The sequence below is a fragment of the Myotis brandtii genome, unplaced genomic scaffold (assembly GCF_000412655.1).
Source record: "Myotis brandtii unplaced genomic scaffold, ASM41265v1 scaffold654, whole genome shotgun sequence".
Lineage (NCBI taxonomy): Eukaryota > Metazoa > Chordata > Mammalia > Chiroptera > Vespertilionidae > Myotis > Myotis brandtii.
Window position 1 is genome coordinate 1294246 of NW_005370538.1, and position 11849 is coordinate 1306094.

The following is an 11849-nucleotide window of genomic DNA, read 5'->3' on the forward strand; positions in this document are numbered from 1 at the left end:
TCAGCTGATTTCTCAACAGAAACTATGCAGGCCAGAAGGGAGTGGCAAGAAATATTCAAAGTGATGAATAGCAAGAACCTACAACCAAGATTACTCTACCCAGCAAAGCTATCATTTAGAATTGAAGGTCAGATAAAGAGCTTCACAGATAAGAAAAAGCTAAAGGAGTTCATCACCACCAAACCAGTATTATATGAAATGCTGAAGGGTATTCTTTAAGAAGAGGAAGAAGAAGGAAAAGGTAAAGATAAAAATTATGAACAACAAAGTGACAACAAATACATATCTATCAACAAGTGAATCTAAAAATCAAGTGAATAAAAAGTCTGACGAACAGAATAAACTGGTGAATAGAATAGAAACAGGGGCATAGAAAGGGAGTGGAATGACAATTCTCAGGAGGAAGGGAGTGTGGGGGGTGGGGGAAGAGACTGGACAAAAATCGTACACCTATGGACGAGGAGGGGTAAGGGCAAGGGGTGGGTTGGGAACCGGGTGGAGGGGAGCTATGGGGGGAAAAGAGGAACAACTGCAATAATCTGAACAATTAAGATTTATTTTTTAAAAAAGAAATAAAGAGAATCAACATTACTTTAAAAATGTGACTACTTTTGAAAAGGCAAAAAGATATTATACAAAGTCAAGGATTTGTAATTTTATTTGAGTAACTTGTGTGAATCAACTCTTCTCTCCATTGCTTATGATTAAACACCTCTATTAAAGAAATTTTAAAAAAAACAAGTTGCTGACTTACCTAAGATGAGTAGTAATTCATACTGGTTATGAAAAGAATAATAATCTCATTCATTTCACCATGTGAGTTCAGTATACAGCTGACCCTTAAACAATGCCAGGATTAGTGGCCCAAGCACCCACATAGTCTAATATACATATACATACACACATATATATCACTTTTGACTGCCCAAAACTTAACTACTAATAGCCTAATGTTGACTGGAAGTCTTACCCATAATATAAACAGTAGATTAACACATATTTTGCATATTATATGTGTTATATACTATATTCTTAAAATAAAGTAAGATAGAAAAAAGAAAACTTTATTAAGACAATCATAAGGAAGGAAAATACATTTATGGTATTCATTGAAAAAAACACGTGTGTAAGTGAACCCATGTAGTTCAAAGCCGTGTTGTTCAAGTATCAACTGGATTTTTTACACTTGTTAGCAACTTAGTATAGTAAGAACCCAGACTCAGAAGCCTAACAACCTAGATTTTTGTCTTGCATTCACAAATCAACTTGATCTGCTGGGTGTGGCCTCCTGTGTCAGTCAGGAGACGAATAGAATTTCAGATGGTTGACGATGTTAGACTCCCCCCAAAAAAATATATTGATTCCCAGCTACTCTGGTCTGATTGAAAGTTGATGACATGGTACTTCCACAGACAGCCCTACTCTTGCCAGCTCAGAAGGAGTCTACGAGTTCTTCATCACCCTCCTCTTTTATGAAAGAGAAGGTTCAAACAATGCCACTATATCTAGGTGAGCCTAACAATGTAAAAGATCATCTTCCCTGTGAGCAGGATTGCGTCTCTCATAATGTTTCCTTTAGGGAAACTGTTTTATCTGGATCTTAGAAAGCTGGGAACTAGATTCCAAAAAGGTATATATGTCATTTTATAAGTGACTCACTTCCTAACTCTATCCCAGGTGTGGGGTGTGGGGGGAGCCTGGAAAGATACACTTGTTAAAAATGTTATTTTGGGATGGTTGTATTATTAACTACTGTTTTAAACTTTCTTCTTTATACTTTTCCATATTACAATGAGTATACAATACAGCTATTTCCAGTTTTAAAAGTTCCCATAAAAACTTGCCTTGCTCTGAAAGTCATAGGGAACCATGAGTCTCTTCCACTCATAACTGGAACCATTTACTCATTCTTTCCCATTAGGTTTTATTTGGGGTGGAGTTGTTTAGCTCAATCTCCTGTACCAACTCTTCTTCCTACTTTCCTGCCTCACCACCACATCTATTTTATTGTCTCCATCAGTAATTTTTTATCTCCATCAGTATCAAAATATTCTATATCCCCACAAGCAGAACATATAACATAAAACAAAAATAAGTTACTAAAAATGCATTTGTATTTACAGAGATTTTTTGGAGAGAGACTTTGATAGAAGACCATGTATCCAATCTTCGATCAAGAATAATGGTAAACCGGGAGTCAGATCCATTTTTCCTGCAAAATAAGGAAAATAATATGTATTTATTAGTAATAATCCAAATTTGCTAGATACATCCTTACTTCTGATATTTCATTTAATTTGATGTCTTAACTAAAGACAGTTTGGGATTTGGAAGCTATCACTAAGTGCTACTTTGGAAAACCAATTTATTCCATGACTCACTATTTAAAATATCTTTTTCAGCATTAATGTCAATGTTTAAAATAGGCAAGTGACAGTGTAATGCAGATAGGTTACTAAAATGGATTTGGAATACTGCAATCATGGGTATGGGTAAACCTTATAGACAGCTGTCTTTTATGACATCAGATTTAACTTTCCATGGCAATCCATCATAAGCCAACAATCATTCATTTATTCATTCATTCAGAAAAATATTATTAAATATGTTTTAATCTTTTGTCTACCATTTTAGGGAATGCAGTTTAGTGAATAACAGAACTTTTTTTTTTGGTTGATCTTTACTTGAAACATTTTCCTTTGTAGTTTTTAACTAGCAGGGCGTTCCACTGCACCACTGCTGACATCATCTATGACATCATGAGGGTGGGAGTCATCAACCTTGCAGCCCACAAACTGGGCAGTCCCCATGATCTCCATATGGTTACAGAGAGTTATATAGTTAAACATCAGTGCCACATCTGTCAGAAAATGTTAATAATCTCATCAAAAGTGATATTTCCACTGTGCTTAATGCGGTTTTTCTTCCTTCTTTCTGCTTCTTGGAGGTTCTTTGAGGGCTTTGATGATCAGGACAGAGGCAGAAGGTACTGCCTCAATATGGGCCTGTTTGTTCTAAATGGTCAGTTTCACTGTAATCCCCAGACTCTTCCAATCAACAATTGCTTTGGCCATGTAAACACCAACATTTATTTTGGAGACAGACACAGGGGGCTGATCTTGGGGATCAGGGCATATGTGGCACCAACTTCCTCACTGTAGCAGCTAAGGTATATGACTTTGATTTCATTGGGGTCAAACTTCAGCAGCATGGTGGAGGCAGCAGGTATTGGATGAACCCAGAATAGAGACAACCAAAGAAAGTTGCGCCTAAGCCTCCTCCAAGCCAAAAGCTTTTCAAAGCTAGAATTTATATTTGCCCTAAAAAGACCACTTTCAAACTTCAAGGGGTGTTCTGTAAATTTCGTTTTTTAGAATTTGATATTTGTCCATGAGACTCTTCACAATTTTACCATCCTAGATTTGTGCCCCCTTAGTCTTCAGGGTTAGCAACTATAAAATGTTTCCTTTAACAAATTTATCTTCAACCTAAATAAGATCTTTAAAGGAGCTTTTGAAAGATTCCCTCTTACAGTATTCAAGTCTCAAATGTTCTCCAATATTAATAAGTTCCTCCTAATATATTACAATATCACTTTTGAGTCTATTTGACACTTAGTCTTCTTATTTTACCCTTGGAAGAAATGAAGAATAGCTGCCCTCACTCATGGCTAGTAAGATTTCCTTTTACACAAATTGAAGCTTTATATACTATTGTAAATTTCAACTTACGTTCTTCATGGGGACAAATACTTCTAGACCCCAAATATTGTATTCAGAAATCCCCCATATAATTTTTATAGCTATTTAGTTAGCTGCTTCCCCTTCTATTCCTTTTCTGCTCTGAAGGTGATTCCTATGATCATTTACAATAATAATAAAAGTCACACTTAAAAGCCATTGTCCTGTTATTACATTCATATGGGTATCTAATATAAAACAAATTGAAAACTGTTAGAAAATGCTATACCTTGCAATAGATGTCAAATAAGTCAGTACTTTTGTTATCACTTCTTCTGGTATGCATCTGAAATTACAATTTTCTGGAAATGTAATGATCCAAGCATTGTCCTTTCCCCGGCCACCTAAAACAGTATTTAAAAATCAAGCAAATTAATAATTTGTGTGACAATAATGCAAGAAAGATAATTTTTAAATATGAAAGGAGCAGTTAGGAGAGAGTTTTTGGCCAATGTAACTTTTATAAGGATGATACCTCTACATAAACCAAAATGGCACCAAGCTCCTAAGTTTAAAAAGTGACAGAATAGATCCTAAATGGATATGGGGGGAGAACAAAGTAAGTTAATATAGTTAGAAGAAAATTTCATGGAATGTACAATCAAAAATATAGTTGATACCTCTGTTTCTTTAGCAATGCTAAGACTTAAAGTGGATAATTGGCGGTTTAACAGCAAGTGGAAATAAATGATATTCTAATAGATTTGTGAAGACACAACATAAGCAATAATAGCAACAATGGTATAGAAATCCTACCAATGCAAAGAAAGACTGACCATAAATTCTCTGTGGGTTAAAATTCAAATGTACACTCTATTCCATGACCCTTTCTACAGCCTGGAGCATGAGGAACATTGAGAATGAAACCCACCTATGTGCAGGGATAAGCCTTACACATACTTAAGGTTGCACTCTAAACCCAGCCTAGCACATGTGCACAGAATACTAGCTTAATAAACATTTAGTGCTAAATGGTGATTGAAAAATTATTTTAGGAGGAAAGTTGTAGGGTGGTCTTAGAATTTAGCTTGCTAATAGAAATTTTTAAAGAGGTTTAGTTGTAATTCTTATTTGGCTGAATTTAAGTGATTAAAGATATAAGGATATAAAAAATCAATATACAATAAAATATGACAATGGCAAAGGAGAGAGAGTGGAATTATAAATATTCAACCCACAAGAAAGTAAAACTGGAAGGAAAAAATAATGGGACAAATAGAAAACAAATAGTGCCCTGACCGGTTTGGCTCAGTGGATAGAGCATCGGCCTGTGAACTGAGGGGTCCCAGGTTCGATTCTGGTCAGGGGCATGTACCTTGGTTGTGGGCACATCCCCAGTGGGGGGTGTGCAGGAGGCAGCTGATCGATGTTTCTCTCTCATCGATGTTTCTGACTCTCTATCCCTCTCCCTTCCTCTCTGTAGAAAGTCAATAAAAAATTTAAAAAAAAAGAAAACAAATAGTACAATAGTATATTTAAACCCAGCTATATGAATAATCACATTAAATATACATAATCTTGACACCCCAATTAAAAGTTAGTGATTATCAAATTGGATACAAAATTAAGACCCAAGTATATGCAATATTGCCTAAAATAAACACACTTTAAACATAAAGGTACACGTGCATTAAAAGCAAATGGATAGAAAAAGATATGCCATGTTAAAATTACTCAAAGGAAGCTAGTTTTCAAAAAAGTAGATTTCAGAATCAAGAATATTACTAGATATTAAGAAGATCATCTGATGATCAAACATCAATAAATACATCAAGAGAACATAATGATCCTAAATGCTTATGTACCTGATTACAGAGCTTCAAAATACATGAAACAAAAACTGATAGAACTAGAAGGAGAAATAAGCAAATCTACAGTTTTAGTCAGACATTCCACAACCTCTCTCTTAGTTATTTATAGAACAAGTAGACAGGAAATTTGCAAGGATACAGTACACCTGAACAACAGTCTCAACTAATATAGAACACTCCAACCAACAAAATACACATTCTCCAATGCATTTGGAAAGAGATAAAATTAATTATTTGCCTTAATCTTTACCAAAAGAAATTTGAGTGAGAATTCCCACTCCCAAATTATCTTTTGAATCAAAATAATCCAAATTATTAAATTAAATCAAATGATGATAAATCTTCAGTATATAATAGACTTAAAGTGCAGAATTTTTAAGGAAGATTTATCATGGAGAATTATGGCATCTAAGCAAGAGTCTTAAAGGAACTCAAAGGAAAAATGGTATAACTCTGAACCAAGAGATTTAGTGTATCACTAAACAAAGAGCCTCTATAGGTAGGTTACAGTATAGAACTAGTAATATAAATACTATACTAGTATGATATTTTAATATAACCTATATATTTTATACAATATAACACAGACTTGCCAAGTAAGTTGGTAAGCACTCTAGTTAAAGACAGAATAAACTAGCACTTAGACAAACTATACCTACACCAAAGAAAAGAATGCAAGGTTCTTATAAGGATAAATTATCATCTACTAATCTAAAAACTGTTATTATCTCTGTGCACCTACAAGTGCTGTACTAGGTAGTAAATTTGTAACTAAAGAATGCAAGAGATATTTTAATTATAAATTGGGAGATTTTAATTATTTTCCCCATTGAGAACCCTTTCTTTAAAAGAAATCAGAAACCTTTTGAAAACAACTACCAAAAGCAGATAAGGAAGGAATTGTAGAGAGGGATCTGAGTGAGGAATAAGCCCCCATGGCAGTTCTATTTGGAACAGAGTTTGGAAAACACTGTGAGCTTCAGTAAAATCCCCCAAACTCAACAGTGATAGTATGTCACACGTTTATACCACTTGTAAAATAAAGCATAGCCCTATCCGGTTTGGCTCAGTGGATAGAGCATCGGCCTGTGGACTCAAGGGTCCCGAGTTCAATTCCTGGTCAGAGCACATGCCCAGGTTGCAGGCTCCATCCCCAGTAGGGGCCTTGCAGGAGGCAGCTGATCAATGATTTTCTCTAATCATTGATGTTTCTATCTTTCTTTTCCTTCCTCTCTGAAATAAATAAAAAATATACTTAAAAATGAAAATAAGTAAATAAAGCATAAAACCACATTAAGTCACCACTAATTCACAATTACCACTAATTATAATCATAAAGCAGAGGCTAGATTGAAGTGCCCAATTAAGATAATCTATAAAGTAAATGCTTGTTTAGTAAACGTGAGAACATAGGTATCATTTTAGGAGAAAAAATTAAACTACTTAAAAGAAATGTTTGTTTCATGTATTCTCAACACTAAAGAAGCATTCATTTTCATGCAAATAATGCATATAACTTGTAAATTTTTATGTTTAATATAATATATACTATTTAATAGTATATTCAAATTTCTCTAACACCTGAAACCAATTAGTTTGTCTTTAAGCAAAACTTTCCTTAGTTATCTGACCAAGTCAAAAGGAAAGGGGTGCTTATATCTCTAAAAATATGTAATGCTGTTGAGAAGCATTATTCACAGTAGCCAGAAGGCAGAAGCAATCCAACTATCAATCAACAGATGAATGGACAAAATGTAGTACATACATAATATGGAATAATATTCCACCTTAAATAGGAAGGAAGTCTTGAAATATGCTACAACATGGAAGGACCTGGAAGACATTATGCTGTCAAATAAGCCAGTCACAGGAGGATAAATACTGTATGATTCCACTTATATGAGGTACCTACAGTAGTAAAATTCATAGACATAGAAAATAGAATGAAGGTTACCAGGGGCTAGGAAAGGAAGGAATGGGAAGTTATTTTTTAATGAATACAGAGTTTCAATTTTGCAATATGAAGAGTTCTGGAGACCATTGGTGATGATGGTTGCACAAAAATAAAAATGTAATTAATGCCACTGAATTGTATAATTAAAATTGATGAAGATGGTAAATTCTTTATGTATATTTTATCAAAAATTTTTAAGGAGTATGGAGAAGATGGCCGCCGGAAGGATGGCAGTGAGGGAGAGAATGTGAGTGAGTAAGGGAGCGAAGGGGGAGTACCTGGACATGTGGGGGGGGGCGGGTAAGGGACAGTTAGATTCTGCAGGACTTTTGGAGACTAGAGGATCAGGCTCCCCTAGCCAAGCAGCCTCTGCTACTGCTACAATCTATCCTGGGATGGCTGGCACTGCCAGCTCTACCACAGAGGCCACGCCATCTTGCAGGGGAGAGCTGCTGTGACTGGGAGCCCAGCCTCACCTCCACCCAGGGAGCCCTTGCACAACACCCGGGACCCTACAGCCACTCTGACCAAGGACCTGCTGCCTTGGCTGCAGACCCACAAACACTGAGATGCCAGCCTCCCTGGCCTCAGGCTCTTATGAGTTCCGGAGAGTGCTCCCATCCTGCCAGCCAGACACTTTAGCCCCAGGCACCATGACAGTGTAGGAACAGCCAAGCCTTAAACAGCAACCCCAGGCTCCACAACCACACACAAACAGCCAACCCTTATGCAGCAATCCCGGATGCCACTACCACGCTAGCTGACACCAAGCCCAATGTAGCAACCCCGGGAGCCGCAACCAAGTGTGAGCAACCAAGCCCTACGCAGCAACACTGGGTGCCTCACACAGCAACCCCGGGTGGCACTACTGCTCAAATCACCGCCAAGCTCGACGAATCGACCCTGTGACTGGTGACCATGCTGTCCGTCGCCAAGCCTGCTGCTGCAGTCACAGCTCCAGTGCAACTTGATGGCAAGATCATTTGGTGAGAGCAAAATAGGGAGACAAAGAAACAACCCCCAAAGGAAAGAAAAGGAGGAATCACCAGAAAATGAACTAAATGAAACAGAGGCACAAAATTTGTCAGAAAAAGAATTTAGAGTAAGGGTCATACAGTTCATAAATCAGATGGATGAGAAAATCAACAACTTATATAAGAATCAAAAGGAAATAAATAGTGATATAGCTCCAATAAAAAACACTATGGAAGGTTTCAACAGTAGACTAGAAGAAGTGGAGGACCAAATTAGTGAATTAGAAGACAGGGCAGAAAAACACATCCGATCTGAACTGCAGTTGGAGAAAAAAAAAATAAAAGGCAGGAGGAGAGCCTAAGGGAGCTTTGGTACAACGTGGATGAAGCAACATATGTATAATAGGGGTGCAGAACGACAAGAAGAAGAGCAATGGTTAGAAACCCTACTTGAAGAAATAATGTCAGAAAACTTCCCTGAATTGGGGAAGAAGAAAGTCACACAAGCACAGAGTCCCAAAAATGATGAACCCAAAAAGACCCACACCAAGACACATTGTAATTATGATGGCAAACATTAATGACAAAGAGAGAATCTTAAAGGCTGTAAGAGAGAGACAGAAAGTTACATACAAGGGATCTCCCATTAGATTATCAAACCATTTCTTAACAGAAACACATCAAGCTAGAAAGGAATAGAAGGAAGTATACAAAGTGATGCAAAGCAAGGGACTAAATCCAAGAATACTCTATCCAGCAAGGCTATAATTCAAAATTGAAGGGGAAATCAGGAGCTTCACAGACAAAAAAAAGGCTACGTGAGTTTATCACTACCAAGCCAACAATACAAGAAATGCTAAAGGGACTGTTGTAAAAAGAAGAAATAAAAAGGGAAGAAGGAACACAGTCACAAAAAAATAAAAATGGCTACCAACAAATTCCTATCAATAATGACTTTGAACATAAATGGCCTGAATGCTCCAATCAAAAGACATCGAGTGGCTGAATGGACAAGAAAATATGACCCATATGTATGCTGTCTGCAGGAGACCCACCTCAGAACAACATACACACACAGACTGAGAGTGAAGAGATGGAAAATATATTTCAGACAAATGGAAATGAAAAAAAAAGCTGGGGTAGCAATACTTATATTTGACAAAATAGACCTCAAAGTGAAGGCCATAACAAGAGATAAGGAAGGCCACTTCATAATACTAAAGGGATCAATACCACAAGAAGATATAATTCTGATAGACATATATGCACCCAATAGAGGGGTACCCAAATACATAAAAAAATCTTCTGGAAGAAATCAAGGGAGAGATCAACAACAATACAATCATAGTAGGAGATTTTTTTAAAAATATATTTTTATTGATTTCAGAGAGGAAGAGAGAGATAGAAACATCCATGATGAGAGAGAATCATGGACCGGCTGCCTCCTGCATGCCCCCTACTGGGGATCAAGCCCACAACCCGGGCATGTGCCCTTGACCGGGAATCAAACCCGGGACCCTTCAGTCCCTAGGCCAAGGCTCTATCCACTGAGCCACACCAGCCAGGGCAGTAGGAGATTTTAATATCCCACTGACATCACTGGATAAATCCTCTGGATCAAAATCAGCAAAGAAACATCAATCATAAATGACTCACTAGATCAGATGGATGTAATTGACATCTTCAGAAAATTCCACCCCATAGCTACAGAATATACATTCTTCACAAGTACACATGGGACACTTTCAAAGATAGACCACATACTGAGTCACGAGCAAAGTCTCTCCAGATTCAAGAAGATTGAAATCATATCAAGCATCTTCTCAGACCACAATGGCATAATATTAGAAATCAAATACAATAAAAACAATTTAAAAAATCAAACATTTGGAGGCTGAATAGCATGCTATTAAACAATGATTGGGTTACCAAAGACATCAAAGAAGAAATTAAAAACATCCTGAAAATGAAAGACAATGAAAACACAACAATCCAAAATCTATGGGACACAGTGAAAGCAGTCTTGAGAGGGAAGTTCATAGCTCTACAGGCCTACCTGAAAAAAAAAGAAAGAAAAAAATGGTAATAAATTATCTAAGCCTGTAACTTAATTTGAAAGAGAGTAACAAGAAAAGCCCAGAGTAAGCAGAAGGAAGGAGATAATAAAGATCAGAGCAGAAATAAACAACATAGAGACAAAAAAAAGAAAAAGAAATACAAAAGATCAATGAAACCAAGAGGTGGTTCTTTGAAAGGATAAACAAGATTGATGAACCACTAGCCAGGCTCACAAAAAAACAAAGAGAGAGAACCCAAATAAAGAAAATCAGAAAGGAAAGAGGTGAAGTAACAACCGACACAGAGACATACAAAGGATTGTAAAAAAGTACTACGAACAACCCTACTCCAACAAACTGGACAACCTTGACAAAATGGACACATTCCTAGAAAAATACAAGCTTACAAAACTCAATCAGGAAGAATAAAAAACCTGAATAGGCCAATAACTACTGATGAAATTGAAACAGTAATCAAAAAACTTCCAGTTAACAAAAGCCATGGCCCAGATAGCTTTACAGGTGAGTTTTACCAAATATTCAAAGAAGAACTAAAACCTATCCTTCTCAGACGATTCCAAAAAATTCAAGAGAAAGGCATACTTCCAAGCTCTTTCTATGAAGCCAGCCTTACCCTAATCCCAAAACCAGATAAAGACACTACAAAGAAAATTACATGTCAATATCCCTGATGAACATAGATGCTAAAATCCTCAACAAAATTCTAGCAAATTGGATCCAGCATTACATTAGAAAGATCATACATCATGACCAAGTGGGATTTATTCCAGGGATGTAAGGATAGTACAATATCTGCAAATCAAAAAACATGATACATCACGTAAACAAATTGAGAGATAAAAATCATATAGTCATATCAATTGATGCAGAAAGGGTATTTGACAAAATCCAACACCCTTTCCTGATAAAAACTCTCAGCAAAGTGGGAATAGAGGGATCATATCTCAACATAATAAAAGCCTTATATGACAAACCTACAGCCAACATCTTACTCAATTGGCAAAAATGAAAACCATTTCACCTAAGAACAGGAACAAGACAGGGATGCCCACTTTCACCACTCCTGTTCGACATAGATCTGGAAGTGCTAGCCATAGCAATTAGAAAAGAAGAAATAAAAGGTATCCAAATTGGAAAAGAAAACGTAAAACTGTCATTATTTGCAGATGACATGATATTGTACATAGAAAACCCTAGAGACTCCATCAAAAAATTATTAGACTTAATAAATGAATTCTTCAATGTAGCAGGATACAAAATTAATGCCAAGAAATCTATGGCATTTTTATACA

At 36.4% G+C, this 11849-nt stretch overlaps 1 protein-coding gene across 1 annotated transcript in view; it reads right to left on the reverse strand.

Annotated features, from left to right (window-relative positions):
• MCF2 (MCF.2 cell line derived transforming sequence) overlaps positions 1 to 11849 on the reverse strand; it is an 88006-nt gene that overhangs the window by 71277 nt on the left and 4880 nt on the right. Inside the window, exons 2-3 of the mRNA XM_014528821.1 lie at positions 3970 to 4084; positions 2122 to 2212 (exon numbers count right to left, since the gene is read on the reverse strand). Of these exons, the coding sequence (XP_014384307.1) occupies positions 2122 to 2212; positions 3970 to 4084 (206 nt within the window). The remainder of the gene's footprint in view (positions 1 to 2121; positions 2213 to 3969; positions 4085 to 11849) is intronic.